The 27,186-nt window shown below is 45.5% G+C and overlaps 1 protein-coding gene across 1 annotated transcript; it reads right to left on the bottom strand.

Moving 5' to 3' along the window:
- On the bottom strand, positions 1-27,186 carry Slc15a1 (solute carrier family 15 member 1). The gene is made up of 22 exons (XM_075949327.1): positions 27,172-27,186; positions 26,734-26,815; positions 26,497-26,638; positions 25,842-25,961; positions 24,087-24,186; positions 23,778-23,868; positions 21,631-21,714; positions 19,679-19,761; positions 18,910-18,996; positions 18,354-18,425; positions 16,719-16,763; positions 16,560-16,592; positions 16,390-16,475; positions 14,553-14,634; positions 13,019-13,138; positions 11,425-11,571; positions 8,935-8,984; positions 4,198-4,305; positions 3,792-3,900; positions 3,059-3,202; positions 1,525-1,632; positions 1-192 (listed from the first exon to the last, which is right to left on the bottom strand). The coding sequence occupies exons 1-22, from the start codon at positions 27,184-27,186 to the stop codon at positions 1-3; spliced, it is 2,100 nt and encodes a 699-aa protein (XP_075805442.1).

Genomic DNA, 27,186 nt, shown 5'->3' on the forward strand with positions numbered 1-27,186 from the left:
TCACATTTTTGTCTGTGAATCAGGTTCCAGTGTGGAGAGGGGGTTGTCCTTTCCTATGCTCTTTTTCTTTTCTTCCTCATCGAACTGAGCTTCGATCTCCGCTGGGTTGACGTAGGTGTAGAATCGAGCCATGATGGCGAATATCACACAGACAACCAGGAGCAATGAGGCGAACAGAACGTACTCAGCCCACTTGGGAGGACCACAGTTGGAGCAAGGAAACAAAAACAAACCACAGGTCACATTAACATGGTACTGTATGCCCATCTCCTTGCTACTTCTGGGTGGAAGACGCCTTGAAACAGCTAGAAAAAGCGGGGTACCCAGCAGAGACACACTGGGTTTTCTCAAATGTTCAAGGAACGGGGACATTTTCCTACTAACATGGGGTGTAGAAACACCAGACTTTTGGGAAGATGAGAGAAATTTTCTGATTTTTTATTGGATTTTTTGAGACAGGGTTTCTCTGTGCAACTCTGGCTGCCCTGGAACTTGCTCTGCAGACCCCTGAGACTTGCGGACATCTGCCTGCCTCTGCCTTTTGAGGGTTAGGATTAAAGGTGTGCACCACCACCGCCCAGCAATTTTCTGAAATGCTTCAGGTTTATGGCAGGTGCCAGAGGGATGAGAACCACCAACGACCAAGCAGTGGCCTTGCAGGACAGAGTGTGCTGAACACGAGTGGGAGAGATGGCTTCATGGTTCTGAGTATCTGCCAATGGTCCCAGAACACCCACCAACCCCAAAACTCCAGCCCAGGGGTTCAGAGTGCTCTTGTGGCCTCCATGGGCATCTGCAGGTGAATGGCATACATATATGCATTCAGGTCCCTTCCCCCCCGCCACACACACATACATGTATAAATATTTCTTGACAGTACCTGGGCTCAAAAGCATGAAGCCCTATGGCCATTCCCGCCACAGGAAACAATGTAGCCCTTGTGTGCAACCAAGCTGAGCATCAGACAAGCCTGTGTTTCATTGTACTCTAAATGGGAAGGTGTAGCTATTGAAAGAATGCCTTTCAGTTGTTGGGAAGTTTCTGCACAAGGACTCTGGTTTTTTTACTTTTTTTCTTCTTCCAATGCTGGGACTAGAACCCGGAGCCTTGTGCATGCTGGGTAAGTGCTCTAGCATGGGGCTACACCCCTAGTCCACATGTCTATTTTTTAGGGTTCTTGAGTTGAATTCACAGAATTGATAATGGGTGTTTCCTTTGATAGTAGACCCCATCAGGAGGTTAATCTGGTGTCGGTTTCCAAGCAACAAGAGTCAGCAGAGATTCTGCCCAGCACCAGTGTGGCAGCTGGAGCAGACAGGCCCGGTAATGTTATTCAGCCATTGACTCGAATGGATACTTATTTATAGATAGCTAGGGAGGGTCATGGTGATAACCACCAATAGCCAGCAAGTTCAAAGTCAGCCTCAGATACACAGCAAGTTTGAAGCCAAGCTGGGCTACGTAAGACCTGGTCTCAAAAAAGACAGAAAAAAATAGGCACACCCAACCTTCTTTCCCTCGTACCTGTTCCTCGAAGTGACCAGCCCCTGCCACGATGAGCACGATGATATTGCCAACCGCCACAGTTAAAAGCCAGCCTGCCTGAAGCACCGACTTCATGTTAGAAGGAGCCTGGGGGAGCAAAGCAGAACGGATTACGACCCGAGTCCTGCTTCAGGCCAGAAGAGCCCCATCTACCTCTCCCTTCACCCAGCATCCTGGACGTGCAGGTTAGAAGTCAGGTTTAGTCAGGTGTGGTATCTCACACCTAGAACCCAGCACTTGGGAGGCTGAGGCAGGAAAACCGTGAGTTTGAGGACACCCTCGGCAACATGGCATGGCCCTGTTCTAAACATAAATATGTGTATAAGTAAATAAAAACAAGGTCAGGGTCATTTTAATATGAGGAGGGTATCGCTTACATGATGAAGCACAAAAACCCTCCTGAGGCGAGGCCTCTCTCCACACACAAGTGTCTTAGTAACGGGCAGATCTACAGGCAATGGTCTTTGCTCACAGTCTTTTAGGCAAAGCCATTTGTGGCATGTTCTCCCCCAAAGGGGGACTACTCTCTGGGCTGCAAACTTAGCCTTCTGCCACGTCCTTCCTCATGCTCTCGACAGTTATGTCACAGTTTGTCAGACTGTGTGGTCATCCCAGAACAGGGCGACCTGCCCATGCTGATCATCACGAATACTGAAGGAAAAGATGCCAGGATGGAATGGCTTTGACTGCGCTTTCGACAAATATTTAGATATTAAGCTCTAATTAGGGTACTAATAAAATTTGTTTAATTAGCTGTGGTGGTTTGAATGTAACTGTCCCCTCATAGGAAGCGGCAAAATTAGAAGGTGCGACTTTGTTGGAGTGGGTGTGGCTTTGTTGGAGGAGTGTGCCACTGTGGGGGGGGCTATGAGGTCTCCTCCGCTCAAGCTATGCTTAGTTCAGTTCACTTCCTGTTGCCTTCAGATCAAGTTGTGGACAGAATTCTCAGCTCCTTCTCCTGCACCGTGTCTGCCTGCATGCCGTCACACAACCAACCGCCATGCTCCCCACTATGATGATAATGGACTGAACCCCTGAAACTGTAAGCTGCCACCTCAGTGAAATGTTTTCCTTTAGAAGAGTTGCTGTGGTCGTGGTGTCTCTTCACAACAACAGAAACCCTAAATAAGACTTAGCCAAATATACGTAAAAGCAAAAAAAAAAAAAGTAGTATTTTTCTGAGGTAGGGTGTTATATATCTCTGCTGACCTCAGACTTCCTATATAGTCAAGGATGACCTTGAAGTTCGGACCTCCTTGCCTGTACCTCCCCAGGGCAGGGATTACAGGAGGGCACCACCACACCTGGTTTCAGACAGTGCTGGGGTTTGAACCCATGGCTGCACGTGTGCTAGAAAACACTCTTATCAACTGAGCTACATACTAAGACCCAGTCTTATACAACCAACAAACAAAAGAGGCTCTAAGCTTGTGGACATCCCAGATTCAAATCAAGTTCCCTCAGCAGTTTTCTGAGGGCAGCAGGCAGCAGAGGCGAGGAAGAAACAAGAGACCTGGGAATAGGAGAACTCCAGTCCCGTGACGGAGAAGACCACTTCGCCACAGGTGAGGAGGAAGTACTGCGGGATCTGTAGAGCCATGTTCACCGTGTTGGGTGGGATGTCTTCAAATTCCTTCACTTCCAGGCAGCCGTCATTCTAGACCACCAAAGCAACAAGCAGGTGGTTGAGAAGGAAGCAGAGACACCCTTTAGACTAACATCTGTTCGTACAGACAAATTGAGTTGACCTTCTAAGGTTAAATCCCACACCTTATGAAGCCAGTGCCCATTTTAAATACAATGTTGGAAGCCCGTCAGTTAAAACCGTGCACCCTAAAGTCAACAGTCCATAAGGAAGCATCAAATACTGGTTGGAAGGAACATTGAGCTACTGTGTAACTAAGTCTGCTGGGTCAACTAAAGTCAACAATAAGTTAGAGAATCAGTGGTGGGCCAGTGGGGAAAGGGGCCACCAAACCTAAAACCTGAGTTTGAACCCTGCAACCCACACAGTGGAAAGAGAGAATGGATTCCTAAAGGTTGTACCTACACACGCGTGCGCACACACACACACACACACGCATGCACACATGCTCTTGCACAATTAAAAAAAAGAATTAGTGGTGAGTTGAACTAGTTCTAAGCCCATTTACAGGTCCCAAGTCCTCTTGTTAATCGTAAGCACATTCTGAGTGCCTGTGAGGAGGATGAACGGGCTATCTGCTGTGCTGGAATGAGCTACTAACCGCCCTTGTGATCACATAGGTGTAGGCACTGCCGAAGTCAAGGCTGGAGGATTTAAAGTTGCTTGGACAGGTTGATGCAATCTCTGTGGAGTTTATTGTGTATTCTTTTCTATTAAAAGAAAGAAAACAGAGGTTACGGTTCTTGGTATTAGAGTATCCTTTTCCTTCCTTCCTTCCTTCCGTCCTTCCTTTCTTCCTTCCTTCCTTCCTTCCTTCCTTCCTTCCTTCCTTCCTCCTTCCTTCCTCCCTCCCTCCCTCCCTCCCTCCCTCCCTCCCTCCCTCCCTCCCTCCCTCCCTTCTTTCTTTCTTTCTTTCTTTCTTTCTTTCTTTCTTTCTTTCTTTCTTTCAAAGAAAAATACTAAGCAACCTTGAATTTGGAAACAAGTTGCCCAGAAAAGGTACTTACTGGCCAGAAGGAAAGAACTGGTAATTGCTGATATTGTTACTGGCAATGTTTTCGTACACTTTCCCACTCATCGTGACGGTTAGCGCCTCGGTAAGGGTGTTGACAAATCTGGAACAGAAAGCCATCTGTCGCGTAACCAAACCATGGAATGATTTCTTCTCTGTCCCAAGTCTGGGACCCCATGTTAGGCTATGTTCCTTTGTGAAGGGATTTAAGATGCATACAGAAAATTCCTGGGGTCTAGAGGCAGGAAGTTAGCTATCTTACGGTTGTCTCTGCCCACCCATTTATGAGAACGCCCTTCCAGCAAGGTTTTTATTTTTTTGGCCCTTCACATGTTGAACTCTGAAAGTTTCCATGCAAGCAGCACCAACAAAGCCTGGCTGTCTTCTAGAAAGAAAGGGAACCTGTCCCTGTTTCTATGCCTAGTTAATGAATGCCCCTACATATCAATCAGCCTTGACATTGTCCCTTGCTAAACCTCAGGAGGAGGCAGGTAAGCTATTTGCCTTCCTAGGTCCATACAGAATGTTTCAGCGAGAACAGATGGTTACAGATGTAACCATAGCATAGGCTAGAGACTCTATGCTACTGAAGACTCTGAGATTCTTATACCGCCCTAAGGATGAGCATGGTGCTTCCCCAAGGGAGTTGTTTGTTTTGTCTGACTATAGCAGATAGTTCAATACATAGAACAAGAAGTAATGATGGCCATCTAAGTACTATAAAGAACAACTTAACCACTGTATCTCTGAAATATATGGCCCAGTTTCACCAGCTTCATGGCATTTATTTGATAGAATAGTGTATATATATTATATTTATAGTTATATAATTATTTGTATATATAAATTATACACACACACACACAAATAATTTTTGAGACACGGTTTCTTGTGTAACAGCCCTAGATATCCTGGAACTCATTCTGCAGATTAGGTTGGCCTTGAACTCACAGATATTTGCCTGCCTCTGCCTCCCGAGTGTACCACCACACCTGGCCAAAAAAATTTTTTTAAAAGATGCCATATCAACATTTAATGTGTGTGTGTGTGTGTGTGTGTGTGTGTGTGTGTGTGTGTGTGTGTGTGTTTGCATGCAGGTGCCCTCAGAGACCAGAAGAGGACATCAGATACCTTGGAATTGGAGTTACAGGCAGGTGTAAATTGCTGGACTTGGGTTCTAGTCATCAAACTGGGATCTTCTGCAAGAGTGGTACCTAGTCTTAACTGCTGAGCCCCCTTCAGCCCCATGGATACTGTATTTATATATAGTGGATATAGGTTCACAATATTTTTTTTACTAAAAATGATAAAAAATTTAAGTAATACTTCCATAGAGAAACTATATCCACATGAAGAACAAGGTGAGGATACTGATTATGATTATGTTTTAAGAAACTAAGAAGGAGCTGAATTTCCTGGACTAGAGATCTAAGCAATGGAAGGCCAGTGTGTGGTCAAGGGAACAGATAAGGGACGCAGATGTCAATATGTAATAGTAAAGTTATACATGTTACATAATATTATTGGTAGCATTACTATAGAGCAATATATGCTGGTGACAATAACTTTTATATTAGTATATGTTTAAAAGCATGCTAAGAAACATTGGTTATGAATATGTAATATATAGCAATATCTAGTGAAAATGCAGGGGGAAACAAATTCTCAACCAATTTTGAAAAGATTTATTTTTACTTTTTATTTCTGTCTGTGTGTGTGGCCCTTGGGTGTGTGACATATGCGTGTGGATGTCAGCGGAGGCAGAGAGGATGTCTGATCACCTGAAGTCAGAGCTACGGGAGGTTGTGGGCAGCCGGCTGTGTGCTCTAAACTGAGAAGAACTCTTTCTCTCAGACACTCAGCCAACTTTTGCATGAATTCTTGCCAATTTATTTAAAACATGACAATTTAAATCTCACAATGTGCTGATGACATTTGCTTGAAACCTTATTTGCTTGAAATTTTGTGTCTCCTTTCTTTAATTTATGTATTAGTCAGAAGTCTGATTTCATGGAGGTTTAGAAGCCATTCTGCTTATCAACCTTTCCTAGTCTTCTAGAACTTTCCGTATTGCCTCCAGGGCACCATGGAAACCATCAGTCCTGTTGCCAGGTAACAGAAAAGTGATTTGTGTATAACCACACACGTGGGTGGGAGGGGCTAAAGTGTTAACAGAAACGTGATTTGTCTATTACCACACACGTGGGTGGGAACACTATGCAGTTCTCTTCTTCAAGACTCCATTGAAGATATTTTAATATTTACAACCTCATCACGTAGACTACACACAAAGACACTGTTTACATTAATCTTTTAGGGACTGAAGAGGTAGCTCAGTCAGCTGAGCGCCTGCCTCTAAAGCAGGAGACTCAGCACACTTGAAGCTTTGAGGGCAGAGGTTGGGGTTCACTGGCCAGCCAGCCTGACCGGTGCATTCCAGGTGCCAGCCAGGGCAAAAAACAACATGGACACCCGTGAAGACCAACACGAGGGTTGGCTTCCTAGTGTGCATGCGTGTTTTAAAAACTTCAGTTGTACTCGTGAACAGCTGATTCCAGTAAGTGTGTGCACGCATACACGCAGACACACACACAGACACACACAAAAGCTTTTAAACACCTTGTACTAGTGAGCCGCCAACTTGAGTTTGATTCCTGGAGTCTACCAGTGAAAGGAGAGAGCTGACTCCTACAGCTGTCCTCTGACACGCGCACAGGGGCACACGCATGCCCCCAACACACGCATACTAAATAAGCTATCTAAGATTTAAAGAGACTGGCAGGTCTCTCAGTGGGTGAAGGCGATTGTTTTCAGACCTGACGGCCTGAGATTGGTCCCCAGGACCCACATGCTGTAAGATGGAGACAGGTCCTGAAAGTTGCCCTCTGACCTCCACACCCACATATATACATAATAAATAAATGAATACATATATACATACAAATATACACATAAACAAATAGGCTAAATCCCATAATCTACATTGTCCAAGGTTTCCAGTGTTAGGGGCCATTTCTAAGGATCAAAGCAATGGAAATGTTCTGAGGACAAAATGAAACCCCAGAGGTGCTTCCAGTTCAGAGCCAAATACAAACCACAGAGCAGATCTGTGTGGGAGCGTATGTGAGAGAGAGAGAGTGTGTATATGTGAGTGTGTGAGAATATATGTGTGTGAGAGAGTGTGTGTGAGTGTGTGTGAGCATGTGAGTGTGTGTAAGAGAGAATGTGTGTGTGAGTGTGTGTGTAAGAGAGAGTGTATGAGTGTGTATGTGTGTGAGTGTGTGTAAGAGAGAATGTGTGTGTGAGTGTGTGTGTATGTGTGTGTGTAAGAGAGAGAGTGTGTATGAGTGTGTATGTGTGTGAGTGTGTGTAAGAGAGAATGTGTGTGTGAGTGTGTGTGTATGTGTGTGTGTAAGAGAGAGAGTGTGTATGAGTGTGTATGTGTGTGAGTGTGTGTAAGAGAGAATGTGTGTGTGAGTGTGTGTGTATGTGTGTGTGTAAGAGAGAGAGTGTGTATGAGTGTGTATGTGTGTGAGTGTGTGTAAGAGAGAATGTGTGTGTGAGTGTGTGTGTATGTGTGTGTGTAAGAGAGAGAGTGTGTATGAGTGTGTATGTGTGTGAGTGTGTGTAAGAGAGAATGTGTGTGTGAGTGTGTGTGTATGTGTGTGTGTAAGAGAGAGAGTGTGTATGAGTGTGTATGTGTGTGAGTGTGTGTAAGAGAGAATGTGTGTGTGAGTGTGTGTGTATGTGTGTGTGTAAGAGAGAGAGTGTGTATGAGTGTGTGAGTGTGTGTATGTGTGTAAGAGAGAGTGTGTGTGTGAGTGTGTGTAAGAGAGAATGTGTGTGTGAGTGTGTGTGTAAGAGAGAGAGTGTGTATGAGTGTGTGAGTGTGTGTATGTGTGTAAGAGAGAGAGTGTGTGTGTGAGTGTGTGTAAGAGAGAATGTGTGTGTGAGTGTGTGTGTAAGAGAGAGTGTGTATGAGTGTGTATGTGTGTGAGTGTGTGTAAGAGAGAATGTGTGTGTGAGTGTGTGTGTATGTGTGTGTGTAAGAGAGAGAGTGTGTATGAGTGTGTGAGTGTGTGTATGTGTGTAAGAGAGAGTGTGTGTGTGAGTGTGTGTAAGAGAGAATGTGTGTGTGAGTGTGTGTGTAAGAGAGAGAGTGTGTATGAGTGTGTGAGTGTGTGTATGTGTGTAAGAGAGAGAGTGTGTGTGTGAGTGTGTGTAAGAGAGAATGTGTGTGTGAGTGTGTGTGTAAGAGAGAGAGTGTGTATGAGTGTGTGAGTGTGTGTATGTGTGTAAGAGAGAGAGTGTGTGTGTGAGTGTGTGTAAGAGAGAATGTGTGTGTGAGTGTGTGTGTAAGAGAGAGTGTGTATGAGTGTGTATGTGTGTGAGTGTGTGTAAGAGAGAATGTGTGTGTGAGTGTGTGTGTATGTGTGTGTGTAAGAGAGAGAGTGTGTATGAGTGTGTGAGTGTGTGTATGTGTGTAAGAGAGAGAGTGTGTGTGTGAGATGAATGAATCCTGAATTCTGCCAGACTGATTTTCTACATCAGTTGAGAAGCTTAAGTGGACTTTCTGCTCTCATTTATTAAGATGATGGATTATGTTGGCTGAAGCAGCCGGCACTCTTGGTGAGGACGGAGCCCTTCCATGCCCGTGTTATAACTAGCTTCGATGACGGGAATGTGCCAAGCTCTGCTAGAAGCTAAAGCACAGTTTCAGAAATCTCCATACCTGATTCCATTTTCTCCTTTTTCTGGCTTCTGGTTAAGCCCATCTTTCACCTAAGAGAGAGAGAAAAATAATATAAAAATATTCCTGAGATGTTGAGAGGGCTGGTGTGGAAGGCCTTGCTGGGCAAGCCTGTCTCTCCGAGTTCACCCCGGAAGCCACAGCTGTCCTCTCACGCCTTTACACACACTGTGACAGGCACACTCTGCTCTCTTATGTGCCATCATGTGCACGTGCACACACATATAAACAGATACACACGAATTAACACACACATAAACATACAGAATATACACACAAACACACATTCACACATATATACAACACACATGCATATACACATATACAACACGCATACATACATATACACACATAATACAACACATGCATAGACATATGCATACACACACATAAACACACATACATACACATGAATAAACACACATACACATAAACATACACACATTCACAGACATACACACAAACACACATTCACACATATATACAACACACATGCATATACACATATACAACACGCATACACACATATGCACAACACACGCACATACACATGCATATACACACATAAACACACATATATACACAAACACATAGACTGTGGAATAATCTTTTTGTACACTGTGAAGATGTGTCACTTTGGTTGGTTTAATAAAAAGCTAAATGGTCAATAGCTAGGCAGATTTTGGGGGCAGAGAGGATGTGGGGAAGAAGAAAGGTGGGGACAGGAGGAGACACTGAACAAGTGGAAGTGCAAGATGAAAGAGAGCTAACAACACGTGGCAGAAGGCAGATTAATATAAATGAGTTAATTTAAGCTAGAAGAGCTAGTTGAGACAAGCCTAAGCTAAAAGCTGAGCTTTCATAATTAATGTAAGTCTCTGTGTTGTTATTTGGGAGCTGATTGGTGGGTCAGAGAAAGACTCGTTACACATACAATACACACACACTCATACACACATACATAAATAAGACAATAAAATGATTTCCAAATATTTAGCTCATTAGAATCAATTCACACTAATACTTCAGACTTCGAGTTCATGATATTGGCCCTTGTCCTGGGAGATAAGGGTTCCCTTTCTTCATCCCTGCATTCCCACCAGGCTATCACATGCTTCTGCTGTTATTGATCTCTGAATGTCAGTGGTTCCAAAGAGAATGACTCTCCAACAATTCAGACTGTCCGACCTTCGGACATTGCAACACTGTGTTGTCAATACAGAGCTCATGTGTGAGAGCCGTGCAGATGAGTCAGGAAAATCATTGCAAACGACTCTTCTAAAGCTTTAAGTACGCACATTTGTGCTGGGCCACGCTCGGAGATACCCTGGAGTGTGTGCTGCCTGCGGGCCACAGGCTGGACACCCCCTTACAGAACGAGCCCCTCAACAGCTCCCTGATTAAGCAGATGGCCGATAGCATTAATTGCACATCGAGTTTTTTGTGTGTTCATATTCAAATTCCCTTCAGACTGACTGAAGTTCCTTTATTTGGTTCAAATACATCTTCACTCTTCATATACCAAATGACATGTCTGCATCTTGTCAACAAATATTCCGTAATTATTTTCGTCCTTGTATTTGCTGTGCACGCCATACTTTGGTAAGACTGCTCTAATGAAGGGCACATTGAAAAGACTCACACAAATAAAGACACAGTAAGTGATTTATCTCAAAACGCCTCTGAGAATTACATATGTATCCATGCGATATTTACACATGTACATATGTATCCATGTGATGTTTTCACATGTACACGAAAGAGTGTGGGCACACATAAGTGTGGGCACACACTCATCACAGCAAAACATCATTTACCTTTACATTTTTATTGTTTTTGCTTTTTTGAGTCAGAGTCCCTCTGTGTCACTTTGACTGACCTGGAAGTCAAGGAAATCCTTTTGTATCTTCCCTGAGTGCTGGCATTAGAGGCGTGTGGCACTATGCCCAGCTGAGAAAGGCTTTGCTACCAGTCCAGGCTAGTGTCTGCCTCCTGAGAGCTGGTGAAAAAGGGGCATACCAGCACAACTGAGCCCTAGTTTTCCTTTTAAATCATAACTAATATTAATCCTTCCTATCCACCAGCCAAACCCTTTACTGGAAGTCAAATGACCTGTGTTCTTGAAGAAAGAAGATTGGCTAATATAGTACTCTATATAGATAAAGCAACGTCATGCCAATAAAAAGCTGTATCCTGAGCCTGGAGAGGTGGCTCAGTGGTTAAGAGCACTTGCTGCTCTTGCAGAGACCTGGGTTTGGTTCCCAGCACCACATGGTGGTTTACTACTATCCACAACTCCACTTCCAGGGGATCTGATGCCCTGTTTGACCTCCTCAGACACCAGGTACCCATGGGGTGCACATAATGTGTATACAGATAAAATACTCAAACACAGAATAAAATCTAAACTTGAAATCTGTGTCTCTAATATTGCAAATAGCCAAGAGAAAGCTGAACGTATTGCCTACTTACCACAAGCGTACCACTGGGGGCCCATACTAGAAGGGTGTAGCGTTGGCCTGGCTCAAAATCAGGGTCAACTTTAGTGACTGGAGATCCAGGAGAAGATATGTTTATGCTTGTCAGCTTGTCTACATCAAAAGTCATGAAACCGTTTGTCTGGATGGGGGTGAGGTGGGGGAGGAGGTAGAGTTAGCACTGTGCATTTGAACACTGTAATGCCATGTTACATGGCAATCCACGTTCATATACATCCAATACCTTGTAGTGACTTCACACTTGGCCTCCCACCCACATAGACCCTTCCATACAGTTCTTCTGCATTGCCACAGGGATTATATCATTCACCAAACACTTTATTTTGTTTTGCTCTAAGGAAACTCATTCTGTGAAATCATTTATGGTACACTGGAGAGATGGTTCAGTGGTTAAGAGAACTGCTTGCTCTTCCAAAGGTCCTGAGTTCAATTCCCAGCAACCACATGGTGGCTCACAACCATCTGTAATGAGATCTGGCGCCCTCTTGAGGAAGAGACATGGTCTGTCGTCCTCATCATCTTAGACCATGAAACCCAATATGGACAAGTTCAACAGAACGGCCATATATAGGCTGCCCATGCATGCTCCAGCATTGCCAGGGCATTAAAAAAAAAACTATGTAAAGAACAGTACCAGGAACTGGGGGTGGAGAGATGGCTCAACGGTTAAGTGGATGTTCTTCCAGAGGATCTATGTTTGATTCCCAACATCCATATGGTGGATCACAACCATGTATAACTCCATTTCCAAGGGCTTTGATACCCTCCTCTGGCCTCTGAGGGTACCCGGCACATATGTAGGCAAAACACTCATGCACATTAAAATAAATAAATAAATAAACAAAAACCACCAGAGGAAAAGGAATGGCTCTGGTAACATCAATATGGGCTTCCTGATGAGCAGGAGCCAAGCTTCCAACACCTTCAACAAGGTCATCAGCTTGTCAGGTCTAAGTTCACTGCTCAAAGTGCAGTGGACCAGGAATGGGAGTAGATGAACTCACACCATTGAGGTTAGGACCTCAAGGTTCTCCAAGTGACCAGACTCAAGGCTGGGAACCAGTATTCAAGGGCAATAACCTTTAGAGTAGGGTTTTGACACCAGCATTGTGAACACCAGGACAGATATACCTCTTTATACAGCACTGTGTGTGCCTCCCTGTGGAGGCTGAGCGCCTGTTGGCTTCCATACGTGAAATGCCAGCATCACACTCTTGGTTTGTAAAGACAAAGAACTGTCTGTAGATACTGTTCAAAATCTCCTCAGGGATGCTGTCAACCCAGTTTGGAGCCGCAGAACCTCCCTGCTGCTGGAAGGGCAGCTTCCCAGAGCAGCAGCACGCGGGAAGTTACGGAAATGTAGTAGTTCTGGCCTCCTCCAGGGTACCAGCGTGATGAGTGCCCACATTCAAGTCAGAGGCCCTTTGGCCTAGAGAGTAATATGTCGTGGGCATTGGCATGTGACAATCTTAGACTGGCTTTGGGGTTTATACAAGAACGGATCTTCCAAGTTGGGTTGTAAGCCAGGGGAGAAGATGAACAAGGAGGCCCCATGGCCTCTCACTTACTTGAGACATTTGGTCAAGGGTCACATTCTCTCCAGGAAGATACACATTCATGTTACCGTTTCCTATGTTCAAGACTTTAATTTGGACTTGATTTTCTGTAGCGAAGACGGGAAGAGTTTTCTAGGAAAGAGAGAAGGATATCAACAGTGAGGACTCCTGGACAGCCACTGTCACCCTGGGTCTGGGGCTCACTCTCCTCTGCAGCCTATAGCTGCACCCAGGGAGACAGGCAAACAGCCGGACAAGCCGCTGGTTACATCTGGCATAGCCATGGAGCATTATTTAGCCTTAAAAACAAAGGGGATCTTCTTATATCCTCTAAAAAGGGTAAACCTTGAGGGCATTATAAAGAAGCCAACCACAAAAGGAAAATGCCCCGTGATTATATGTGGTGATATTTTCTTTGTGCTGTAACAAATAAAGCCTGCCTGAAGATCAGAGTGTGGAGCTAGCCACGCTAGTTAGCCATAGAGGTCAGGCAGTGGTGGCTCACACCCTTAATTCCAGCTCTTGGGAGTCACACGCCTTTAACCCCAGCATTTGGAAGGTGGAGACAGGAAGGGATACAGTTGGGCAGAGAGAGGAATATAAGGTGGGAGGACACAGGCGATCATGGCATTCAGTCTGAGGATCCCTAGAGACAGGATACCCCATTTGGTCTGAGGATTTGGTAGAGGGAAGGATCAGCAACTTCCGGTCTTTCAGCATTTACCCCTATATATGACCCGGGGTTTTTATTATTAAGACCAATTAGAAATCATACAACAGTTATGATCCTGTGATGCTCAGAGCAGAATCCTAGAGACAGACTGTAGAGTGGTGCCTGGCCAGGGGAGGGGGAGGCGTTAGCTCTGAACGGCACAGAGGCTTCATTCGGGCAGATGGAAAATTTCTGGAAGTATGTTTGGTGCGGGATCCATGGTAAAGGGAACCATACTGAGCTGCGCGCTTAGAAATGGTTAAGACGGGAAACTTCATTTGTGAATGTTCACTGCCATGAACTGTGTGTGAGAAGAGAGAGAGTTTCTCTTCCAGTTTTATGAATCGCATTGTCCTTTTCTCTAGAACTAAAGTCTTATCTCCAGCAGGCAGCACTGGGCTGGTTTAGAAAAAGTGCACCCAACAGGTTTCAGGATCGGTTTAGTCATTAATCCCTAGTAGATATATTAAAATCCAAAATGTGTTTTTCCCTGAAAAGGACAGTGCATGTATTTCTGAAGTGCCTGTCTGTGAACGATAAGCCTCTTCTCATCAAAGCGTCCAGAACAACTCTGTGAACTCATCTCCCTATAGGGAAACTGTATTATAGAGAGAAGCTACGCACGCTGTCTTTCCAACTAAGGAAGCCTGTCCATCAGTCCCAGGACCTCCTGTGCCCTGCCAGGACAGAACCCACTGTGCACCCTCCTCCCCACCAGCACCCTCCCACTATCCTTTACCCTAGCAGTTCGTACTGCTTATGGGGAGAGCCCCCTTGTCTCCTCGAATCTTCCCAGTCCCAAAGAGCTCACGAGGGGTCCAGAAGAAAACTCACATCGATTTCCACCTGCACAATTGCAGCCGCCACGAAGGCCATGGCAGCCAGGAACATCCCAACTGTCATCTTCTTCAGGGAGCTGATGAAGACAGGAGGAGAGTGGACATCAGCCCGTCTCACCCATACAAACCAAGAGTGGGCCCTAAGGGGAAAGCCTCAGCCTCTCCCAGCCCGGCCACTTCCCTGCAAAGATAGCCACCTCTGGAGCTGTCATTGTTTTGTGAGTGTATGTAGGGACATTTCATTTGTATTTTAATAAATAAAGCTTGCCTGAAGTTCAGAGAGTGAAACAGCCACACTGATCAGCCTTACAGACCAGGCAGTGATGACACACACCGTTAATCCCAGTAGCCACACTAGTTTGCTGTAGAAACTGGGTGATGGTGGTGCAGGCCTTTAATCCCAGCACTAGAGAGGAATATAAGACAGGAGGAGACAGTTCTCACTCACAGTCTCATTCTGAGATTCCTGGAGGCAGGATCGCCATTTTGGACTGAGTAGAAGAAAGAGCCAGTGGCTGGTTGTTTTGCTTTTCTGATCTTCAGGTTGAACCCCAATTTCTGTCTCTGGGCTTTATTAATTATGCTCTAAGTGTATGTACACACGCATGTGAGGATACTCTCAAGGCCAGAAGATCGTGTCAGATCCCCTGGAGTGGAGTCACAGGTATTGGGTGCCCTGGACCATGAGCTTGAGAGGCAACCATTCCTCGTGGCTGAGCCATCTCTGAGTTTTTTCCTGTTGTTATTCATGGCCAGAACTAGTGAGGCCAAATAGAACCCTTATCTGTATTATCACATTTAATTTCCAGAAATCCTGTGGCCATAACTAACACTTCATGTATGTACAAATGATAGCCTTGATTATCAGCTTTTCTCAGGCTTCCATTAATAGAGCATTTTCAGAAACACTGAATACAAACATCTCCCTTTAAAACTGTATACGTGCATCATGCAAATGAGTGTGGATTTATACAAGCCTATGTATGCACATGAGGAAGCCATAGGCTGTCAGGTGTCTTCTGACCCTGCCCACCTTATTTCCATGAGGCAGGATCTCTCAGTGATATGTAGCTTATCACGTTTGGCTTAACGGTTAGTCACTACACTCGAGGGATTTGCCTGTCTCTGCCTGCAGCTCTGAAGTTGTGGGCGCACACTGCCTATGCCTGGCTTTTGACATAGGTCCTAGGGGTCTGAACAAAGACCTTAAAGCTTGTACAGCAAGGTCTCTTACCCAGTGAGATATCCCCCATGTCCCTGATCTCTCTTAAATTGATTTCTTTAAAGTCTTCACCACCATCAGGCCTTGTAGAACAGCCTGTAAGCCATCTCCCTGGGTGGCTTGCAAGTTCAGAGCCAACCTGAACTGTAGAATAAATTTAAAACTAACCTTGTCTCAAAATAGAAAGGAAAAAGAAGCTTGGGGTTCTACGTCAACAGAAGAACATTTGTTTGGCATGTATGAGTCTCCTTCATTCAATCTCCAGTACCGCAAAAATAAACAAATGCCCCACCTTCTAGGTCAGTGGTTTTCAACCTTCTAACACTGCCACCCTTAATACATTTCCTCATGTGTGGTGGCCCCTAACCAGAAAATGATTTCCGTTGCTACCTCATAACCGTAGTATTGCTACTGTTATGAATCATAATAAGAATAGCTGTGTTTTCTGATGGGCTTAGGTGACCCCTGTGAAGGGTTTTTTGATCCCCAAAGAGGTCATGATGCATAGGTTGAGAAATGCTGATCTCGGTGGATGCTTCTGGAAGCAGAGTCTTTGCAAAACCCTGAACCAAATAGCATCTCCATCAACCCCAATCAAGCAGCTACCTACGTGAAATTGAAACATTTCGCAATGAGAGGGTACACCACGGCATCCATGATGGGGACCATGATGACAATCAAGATGGCATTTACAGTCTGCGGAGGAAGTGGAGAGGGGCCGTTAGCGCTGTCTCAATAAGCACGTGGACCTTGGAAAGGGACCCCAGGGGTTTCTCCTACCTGCATCTGGTCTGGCTGAATTTCCATACTTCCCTAAAAAAGAGGAGGAAAATATTACTGGAAAAAAATGGCATAAAAGGGAGGGAGAAAGGGGGCCAGGGGACTGACACGAAGAGGTGGTGACCAGAACAGAAGGACCACAAAGACAGGCAGACTTACAATCTTCCCACTCATGGTTGTTGCTTGCAGCGTCCACCTGGAGCCCTGGAAAATGAACACGTTGATTGTGTTATGGGGGTGTGTGGCTTTTTAGAATGTGATGATCCACCACTGAACCTTCTAAGTCAGGACAAAAATGGTATGGGATTTGAAGTCGTCACAAACATCCAACTGGCTTCTACTCCATCACAATACTAAGAAGACAGAGACCAGCGGTACGCCCGCAGACCTAACTCTGCCCTGGGATTCATGAAGGACCCAAGACAAAGGAATCCTCAGAGGATGCGAAAGCACAAGGCTGTGTGAATACATGGTATCTCCTCTCAGGTGAGCTCATCGGGGCATGGTGTTCTACGTATGCTGGTGTCAGTATCGAATATCACAATTGTTGAGAACCATCTTCTGAAAGCTAGGGAGGGGGTTTAAATGCTTCTCATCAAAGACGGAGGTGGCCTTAAATCTGGGCAGCCTAACTGTTCATCTGTTTCTTACAGGATGTGATGATGTTTTATGGCCAACTAAACACTCAATGGATCAATAGAAACCCATCGACTCCATGGGGAAGACAGCAAGGAAAATGGCAGAGTTGTGTTGTTTGAGTTCTTAGTATGCCCCAGTCACTGGGGGCCTTGTGTGTGATGTCCAATGTGGGCCTCACAGCAGAGGTGGGTGGGGGGTCAGTTCTGAGCCAAGTCACCCAGCTGTGGGGATGTCTGTACTTCTCGTGCAAGTCTGATTCCAGTTAGACTCCCACCCAACATGCAAGGTGGTTCCTTTGTCCTGCCAGGATGCTCTGTGCTTCACACTACAGACAAGGAGGTGTGTGCACGCTCAAATGTTCTCCAGGGACTGCCCTCCCTTCCGCTAGTCCTGTCTGTACAGTGTTGACTAGCTGTTTAGTCTCTTGAAGAAACAGTATCTCCTTGTTCAACTAGCAAGTGTTGTATGCTGGGTTAACTGACATGATTGTATAGACCCCAGTGTGTGTCCTACACATGGTCTCAAATCACGTCCGTGCACATATGGGAAGCACTAACGGGACCTTGGTTATCATCACAACAATAAAGGAGAACATGAGGCCAAGAGGTACGTGGGATGGGTCAGTTGGAAGGAGGTGATTGTGTATGGATATGATCAAAATACATTGTATAAGTGCGTGACTGTTTCAACAATGCAAAAGAACAAAGCCACAAGTCTGGTCTGGTCAAGCACTAGGAGGACTTGGATCCAGTCATTTCCAAGCCTGTCTGGTGCTTTGAGCTCACTATTCTGTTTTTAAGAAGATCTAGCACACATCTCTTTAATACCTTCCTGCCGTACTGGGTCAGTAGAACAAAACCCTGCCCTCGGTTCTGACTGGCAAGGGTCCCAGACGCTCTGAGGCAATCTCCCCAGGGTTACTCTAAGTAAACAAACCTCGTTTTCTTCATTGATTCACAACAGACATGTGGACGGAACCTCTCAGGGTATGTTTTAACCAATAAACTCAATCTGATGCAACAATTAAATCAGCAAAATAAAAAAAAAAACTGGAAGAGGATTTTTAGGAGCTGAACATGCAGTGTGACCGGGTGACCTAGCAGTACTCACTACCTTCTGATGAAACAAGACACATACCTGCTGATCAAACAAGGCCCAGAACATGGGAAGTGGGATATACAGGAACATCACCTTCATGACCATCTTAACTTGTGAGATAAGCCGCTCCTGCACGGAGAGAAATCAGCCCAGGCTGGAGTCGGCAGCACTTGCTGCTCTGTTGCAAAGTTGGGATATTTGCATCTAGGACAAGCTGGGGGTGGTTATTCGGTCTAAGGAACATGGCCACAGGCTTTAGGAAACCAGAATGTTCTGCACACGTGACGGTCCCAGGGAGAACAGCTGTTTAGGGGTTCAGCCACCAGAGCTTACTCCATGTCAATCCCAAGGTTACCACCACCCCCGCTCCTCTGTTCCACGTAATGGAAGCTGACCGGAGTGGACAGCTAAGACAGGCTCACTTCTACCATGGCCAGTGATAACCACTGTTTTGGTTATTAGCCATACAGAGATGTACTTCACGTGCTATTAAGTGCGAGGCGAACACGCTAAAGGTGTTGCCCATGTAGCTAACACTCTGCTTTGAGCTTTCCTTTCACGCCTGCTTCCTGAGCAGCCAGGTCCACTGGAGAAGATGGGAGAGGTGACTTACGTCGTATTTCTCTTTAGCCCAGTCCAGCCAGTGTTCCCTCTTGGGAAATTGTTTACTTCGATGCCTAAATCTGTTTTTGATGGCAAACTGAAGAAAGGAAGAAAAATTAATTTAAAAAGAGAATCAACTATACCAGAAAAATACATTTCAACGATTTCCCTCTTAATGGACAAAGATGGGAGGAAAAGCCCATTTTTAACTAGTAGATACCAAGCATGGCGCATTTGCTGAAACCTTCAACAAGTTCTCTTTCTAATCCAGACGCCTGTGTTCGGGTCCCATGTCAGTACTTTACCCCTAGTCTGTCTAGAAAAGCATGTTCAATAGGAATGTTCCAACACATTTGTATTTAAGTTTCTTGCAGCCAATTAACAAGCAAAAACAAAATACATAAAACCCAGTCCCAGACAGGGTTTCTCTGTGCAGCCCTGGCTGCCCTGGAACTTGCTTTGTAGACAAGGTTGGCCTCGAACTCAGATATACACCTGCCTCTGCCTCCTTCGTAATCCTTTATGCCTCTGCTGGGATTAAAGATGTGCGCCACCACCACCTGGCTCTATTTGGTAAGTTGTATACAGAAAAAACTCCCAAGTGCCCTAAAAAAATCATCTTAAAGGGAAAATCAAAACTTTGTTGAATTTTTCTTTGTTTTTTAAATTGAACTTTGATTTGAAGGAGGTGGAAGGCAGAGGAAAGTTCTGGAATGATGTAATGTGGCCAGGGAAGGGGGGGAGGAGCAGGGGGGAGGGGAGGGGAAGACAGCACTTACACCGATGCACTTGCCCACTTTGCTCATGATGTTGCCTTGGGGCTTGGACTTCTTATACATCCCACTACCGAGGACAAACACAACTGTACAGGGCAGAGGAAGAGGTGTCACTGTGGCCTGCGCCAGGGCTCCCTGTGGTCTGAAAGACGCTCATGTATCTGTACCATCCCGTTGTCTGGAAGCATGGGATTGCATATAGCGCCATTCCCCTGCCTCACGGGTAAAGAACTGCTCCTGCCTCTGGGGAGCAGGACATCTGTGCTGCAACACACAAACCACAGCCTCACGCCTCTATCACTCCCCCCCACTGCCATTCAGCACAGCTATCTGAACACAAGTCCTAGCCATTTAAAGGAGAGCAAGGGCACAGGAGCTTCTGCATGCCATTGGCTTACATTATTCTACAAAGACAATAAATACAGCGTTAATATTTTTGGCTGTAATAGCAAGAGGAATTTTCTTCCTGCTCTTAATATTCAGGAGAAAGGGATTAATCTGTTGAAAGGTTTACTTAATCATCAATGGTGGAATCCCCACTTCCAACTATTGTACAGAAGGAGCAGGGCTATAATTAATTGCTTCTACGGCTGCTTTGATAACTATGAGAGACCCTTTTCAGTGAGGCTATTATTCTTTTGTGGGGCTTGGTAATAATAGGCATTTTGTGAAAAGAACCCAGGAAGACAGCACTTCTGTAGGAGAGCCTACATTAGGTTTCCAGATCACCCAATGCCACAATTTGATAACTCAGAGCATCAATGTATCGCGTGCTTCTCGTTAAGCCTGAGGCATTGACAGTCACTGCCCTCAGGGTCAAAACTGTTCTGCAGATGCCCTTCATGACCAACTTGCTGATGCTGGCACATGCCAGCATTCCCCTTTGCTAAACACTACTTTAACCTTTCAGCTTTTTGACAAACTGAAGCCTAGCTCAAGCACAGAAATTTCTAGAAGAGCTTCAGATGCCTGTGGTCTTAATTCTTTCATAAGAAGAGACAGAATCTTTTTCTTAAGAATGACTTACATGGACTAGATGAGAATTCACCTGAAGTGTCTTTTTCTACTCAGAACTGAGAGAAGCGTATGTAAGCCCTTTAGAGGAGGGCGGCCATCTTTGAAGGATGATGGGAGAAAAGAGATGTTGGGAAGGGGTAAGGACAATGGTTTCATAATGGTAAAACAATGCAAAATTGCTTCAATATGATAAAAAGAGGTGGAAAAATAGTTCTATATATATACTAGTAAGACCTGGAAACAAAACCTGGAGAAAGGTCGAAGGAGCCGTGGAGACTTGAGAGGACCATTGGCCAGGCCTTTCTCACACTAACTCTCAACTCAGAACATTCCAGATTACATCTTTTCATTTCTTAAGAAAAAAATACTCAAAATTAATGCACATGTGTAGAATCTAGATTCTATCATTCATCTATCTATCTATCTATCTATCTATCTATCATCTATCTGTTCATCCATCTATCCAATTATCTATCATCTATCTATCTATCTATCTATCTATCTATCTATCTATCAATCAATCATCTATCTATCATCTATCCATTTATCTCTCTCTCTGCATACCAGCTAAAAGTAATCTAAAAAGAAATACAGCCACTGATATAAAAAACACATGCGCAAATAAATATAACTACTAAGTACATATATTCCTTCCAGCAGGAAAGGGGTGGAGTAGACACCCTTGGCATGATGTACAATGGGAACTTAGATCCTAGCAGGAGTATTTAGTGGCCATTGAACTAGATTCTTTACTCAAGCTGATCCCGTTTCCCTCCTCTAATATAGCCGCCTCACTTTTTCCTCTCCTAGAGGGAGAGCATGCCAAACATCCAATGCAGGTCTTCACAATACTTTCTCTTACAACTTGGCACATGGACGTAAAAAATTAGCCATGACCCGGGCATGGGCTTGTGTCCCTTCAACCCATTTTTACTTACTTAGGGAAACAGCCATGAGAGCCGCCGGAACCCCAAAGGCCAGTGGGTAACAAGCTTGTTGAGTGTGAATTCCACATTCCTGAACTAAGGAGAAATAATGATTAAAATGCATCATTTTTTCTAGTATATCCCATTTCTTAAAAAAAAAAAACCCTCCCTGATTACACCATATTGTTTTTGCTTCATGTTCTGGATTTAGTTGTTTGCTTCAATGATGTCATTGCCAGCTGAGCAAACTACCTCTATAGCTTGTTCTATGGGTTTTATTTTTAAATTTTGACATTTATTCTGTCTGTCTGTCTCTGTCTCTGTCTCTCTCTCTCTCTCTCTCTGTGTGTGTGTGTGTGTGTGTGTGTGTGTGTGTGTGTGTGTGTGTGTGTGTGATGGCGTGCGTCTGGAAGTCAAAGGACAGGATTCCATTCTCTCCTACTGTGTGGGTCAGCACCTTTACCTGTGCAGCTACCTCACTGGCCCCTCACCAGTGAATTTTCTAACCAGTGGAGATAGCCATGACCTGGACACTCTAACTTGAATATGTGGGTCAGAGAATTAAGGCAAGGACACTACCTTTCAATATCGCGAGTGTCCTGTCAGTATGGTAGCTAAGTGCCGTATGATTTAGGAAGGGCCAGACAGTAACTGATTTTTAGGCTTTCAGGTCCATTTGTCTTTGGTCACAACTCCTCAACTCTGCCTTCATAGGGGGAAGCAGTCAGACCTACATGATGGCTATATCTAGGTTCCTGGATGTGACCCATACTTGGTCACTCTGACCGAGGGCAGAGAGCAGAAACCCTCAGATGCTTTCAGTGGGATGTTGGCGCCTTCTGGAAGGACTGGATCCCACAGGGATTTGGGTCTTGTCTTAAACTGGGTGTTTCACAATCCTGTGGAGAAGAGTTAACTAGTGGGAAGTGATGGTTGCGTAGATGTCCCTGCTCATGCCTGCACACGTGGTCCCCATTCATGACAAAGCCGAAGGGCCTGTCCCTCGAGCACTGTCAATCAAATCCCTGTTTGAGGGGTTGTGGCTCCCCAGTTCGTCACACGTTCCTTTTACTATGCGTGTGCAGTCGTGACTTTACTTTAGGAAGCCACTCCTTTGACCTGTTCTGTAATTCAAACATGTTCATTGGTCGGAAGAACCTGGAAGTGGGAGAGGAAGTGAGGGAGTTGTAGTTCAAGAATAAAAACCAAATTAGGATGGGCGAAGTGTCTGCCATCTTCAAACTATGATCCTAACTTCACAATTTAATTGGATTCAACCCGAGACACTGAGGGTTTGTTAGTTTGTCCAAATAGCGGAAAAACCTTCCACTCTGCGTGGAAACCTCACAAGCTCTCTGTGGGGCGTGAACAAGCAAAGATTAGGTCATGGTTGAGAGTTATTGATATTCATCTCTGTTATTTCTCTGGTTTGGCGCCATTTCTTCTTATATGCCCTTGGTTCTGTGGAGTAGGGTCTCACTGCAAGCCTAGGTTAGCCTTGAACTTGCAGCTTCCTGCTTCTGCTTTCCAAGTGCTGGGATTATAAGTGTAAGCCAACACTCCTCTCACACATCTGAGGATTTCTTTTGGAAACTGAAGGACAAACCTTGCCCACTAAGTTGTTCCCAACTCACTGAAACACCACAGGAGGGTAAAGAGGCAAGGACCAAAAGTCAGCCATAGCCTGCTATATGTTTTCCCAAAAATGCTGTGGACAATATCGTTCCCCACGTAACACATCTTATATTAGAAAATCGATGGTGTGGGAAGGATGACTAGGGGTCTCCAGGGGTCCTAGAATAAGGAGTCAAGAGAGATTGGAAGTGGGTAAAACATGCAGGAAAGTTTACAGTTTAGATTTTGACAAGTATCTCAGCGTGTGTGGCAGTTTGGCCACTGGAGGAAAAAGGGACAAAGCAAAACCAACAAGATGAGGACCCAGCCTTTGTTTTGAGACAGGGGTCTCACTGAGTAGCTCTGGCTGGGCCAGAACTCCCAGTAGAGACCAGACTGGTCTCCGACTCACAGGGATCCACCCGCTTCTGCCTCCCCAGTGTTGGGATTAAAGTTGTGCCACCAAACCTTGAAGACTTGGCCTTTGTTACTTGACTTTCTCATAATTAAAGAGAGAAAACCAGCTCCTTCTAGATGGTTCTTACCCCTCAGTATGGGTGTGACAATCGTGGAGATCAGACTTCCAGCATTGACGGCCAAATAATAGATGGAAAAGAACTGGTTCCGCTGCTTTTCCTGTCACGGAATGGACAAAGTTAGATCATGACAATTTGGCTGGGAATCACGGGAGATGATAAGCTCAGAGCTGAACTCACTGCCGACTTAGTCTGGTTAGTATTCTGCTTTCAAGTATCCTGGAGAAGAATGGAACAGAGATCTGACTTGTTCCAGAGATTTGATCTCTAGAGGGCTGTCCGTCATTAATGAGGCTCATGCAGAATTCACATTCTTACCTGACCTTCTTCAAACTGATCGCCACCAAATGCAGACACACAGGGCTTGATTCCTCCTGTGCCAAAGGCTATCAGGATCAGGCCAATCATGGACAGCGCTCTGGAGAAAGGAGTGGTTTGAGGGCAGGTCCTCAGAGGAGGGAGCCTCCCCCATGCTCTCCCTACAAGGACCAGGTGCAGCGGCTGTCACCTGAAGGTTCTGCCTCAATGCCCAGCAACCTGGGTAATGCACAGGACCCCAGAGAATGCACAGGACCCCAGAGAATGCACAGGACCCCGGGCTGAGTGTTGAATGAAAACGACACCACAGGCCTTTAAGTCACATCTTTGTCCAATCATTTTTCACCCACGAAATTGAAAATATCTTGAAATCTGAACAAAGATTTATATGTGGATTTTGGGGAGGCCTTATCATTTCTAATAAAAGAAAGATTACATGAAAATATTCCTTAAAGGGCTGAGGGTGTAGCTCAGGGGTAGAGTCAATGCTTAGTATGCACGGTGTGGTCCTCAGCACACACGCAAACACACAAATTCCAACTGAACCAACGTAAGCCTTGTGTCAATCAAAATGGACTCGTGATGGTCATGGAATGACATTGGAAACATGACTTAATTGCAAATCAGACCATCTGACCAGGTGCTGCGATCTCCTCCCTTTGGAAAGGCCAGAGAGCAGCAGATCAAATGAGAAATGGTTATGACTAGGTTGTGGGACCAAGGGCTCTCTATTTCAATTTTAGTTTTGTTATTTTCCAGGTTAGCTGCAAACATTTTACCTCCTGGATTAAAAAAAGAGGCCATGGGGCAGCAGAAAGAATCATGACAAAGTATAAAGACACATGCATGAAAAGTCACCATTACTTCATATGCTGACCTAAAAAATTATCTGAGCTTTTTTTTTTTTTTTTTTTTTTTTTTTTTTTTTTGGTTTTTCGAGACAGGGTTTCTCTGTGGCTTTGGAGCCTGTCCTGGAACTAGCTCTGTAGACCAGGCTGGTCTCGAACTCACAGAGATCCGCCTGCCTCTGCCTCCCGAGTGCTGGGATTAAAGGCGTGCGCCACCATCGCCCGGCCTAAAAAATTATCTGAAAAGGAAAAACCCATAGCATTTAGGATTTTAGAGTTTTGCCCAAGGTTAGGCACTATAAATCTGAAGTTTTGTAATGTTTTACTAATGTTGCTTAAAATATTTAAAATGAGATAGATGAAGTCTCTCTTGGTCTGGGGTTCTTCCTCCTGGCTACATTGGCTGGCCAGTGAGCCCCCCTGGTCTGTCTGTCTCTGCTCCCTCAGGGTCGGGAGGTGAGGGGGTGAGGAGGTGAGGGGGTGAGGGGGTGAGGGAGTGAGGGGGTGAGAGGTGAGGGGGTGAGGGAGTGAGGGGGTGAGGAAGTGAGGGGGTGAGGGAATGAGGGGGTGAGGGGGTGAGGGGGTGAGGGGGTGAGGGAGTGAGGGGGTAAGAGGTGAGGGGGTGAGGGAGTGAGGGGGTGAGAGGTGAGGGGGTGAGGGAATGAGGGGGTGAGAGGTAAGGGGGCAAGGGGGTGAGAGGTAAGGGGAAAGGGGGTGAGAGGTGAGGGGTGAGAGGTGAAGGGGTGAGGAGGTGAGGGATGAAGGGTGAGGGAGTGAGGGGGTGAGGGCTGAGAGGTGAGGAGGTGAGGGGGTGAAGAGGTGAGGAGGTAAGGGGGTTAGAGGGTAAGGGGGTGAGGGAGTGAGGGGGTGAGGGGGTGGGGGTGGGGCACAGTAGCCATGGACTCACATGTGCACAGGAAGGCTGTCAGGAGTCCCATCACGGTTGTGGTCGGTGAGGTCGTGAATGGAGCTCACCGCGATGACTATCTGTCCAATAGTGTAGACGATGGATAATGAAATAATTGTCCTGTGTTTAGAAAGGTGAGAGAATCCTACTTTATTGCAGGTAGCTGTCTGTTTCCATTCTGCAAAACTTCCCAGCGCCCAGTCATGGATCCGCCCACTTTTCAAAACTGGATAGAAACGTGAGCTCTCAGGATGAAATTCTGGTGAGAGCCTGGTAGTGTCCCACGAGATGTCCTCTGGTTAGGTGAGTGCTCACAGTGGCTTTCCATCCACCAAGCCACACGAGGCGGCAAGGCCTGAGTATCAGGCAGTTTTTGTTGTCCCATCTCTGCAGTGTCCCTGCTACTATTTGAAAATGATACAGTTTGGTTGGGGCTGGGCATAAACAAACCAAACCAAACCAAACCATGATAAACGCACAACCTTCTAGAGTTCACAGTGCTGTGTTAGGAACGTGATAGCAAGCAGAAACAAGGCCACAGATGTTCTACAAGCTTCTTCTCCATGACGCTTCCTTCCCCGCGCCTATCCTGCCAAACCACAAAGCTCACAATGAGCGTCTGCGCTTGTGTGATGAGAAAGTTCCAGTCACTCACTTGAACTTCCCCAGCCACGAGTCTGCAATCAGGGCTCCGAGAATCGGAGTCAGGTAGCACAGGGCAGCGAACGTGTGGTAGATGGCCGTGGCCAGATCATCGTCCCAGCGAAGGAAGTTTCTGAAGTACAAGACCAGGAGTGCTTTTCGCAGGGGCAGATGGAAGAGAGGAACTGAGTTAGGGCTGGCGAAGGGAACACTCGTTCTTACAGAAGGGCAAGGTGAGCCCGAGACTTACCACGCATCCCATAGTAGGAGAATCTTTCACAGAATTCATTGACCACGATGAAGAAGATGCTCACGGGAAACCCAAAGCAGCTCTGACAAAAAGGAAAATAATATCCAGACATGTCCATCACTGATCCACACTCACGTGCCAGCACGGGAGGCTGGGCAAAGATCCACGGCACACTTAATAAATTCTCAGTGCCATTCAGACCCAGAATCTTGAATTCTGTGATTTCTACAGCTTGTGCTTGTCATCCCTACATAGATTGCAGTGAAATAAATCAACCAGCATGAGCAGGAAATGAAAGGACATCGGCAGAACTCAGGACCGCTCCTTACACCCCAAGCACAGCGTGTCAAGTGAACAAAGCCCATTTGCAGCCACCGAGGGACAGAACACTGCACAACTCCAGGATAAAGACACAGGAGAAGGCCAAAGCATACTTACCCGTGACTTGGACAT

The sequence above is a fragment of the Microtus pennsylvanicus genome, chromosome 15 (genome assembly GCF_037038515.1).
Source record: "Microtus pennsylvanicus isolate mMicPen1 chromosome 15, mMicPen1.hap1, whole genome shotgun sequence".
In the NCBI taxonomy this organism is placed as follows: Eukaryota; Metazoa; Chordata; class Mammalia; order Rodentia; family Cricetidae; genus Microtus; species Microtus pennsylvanicus.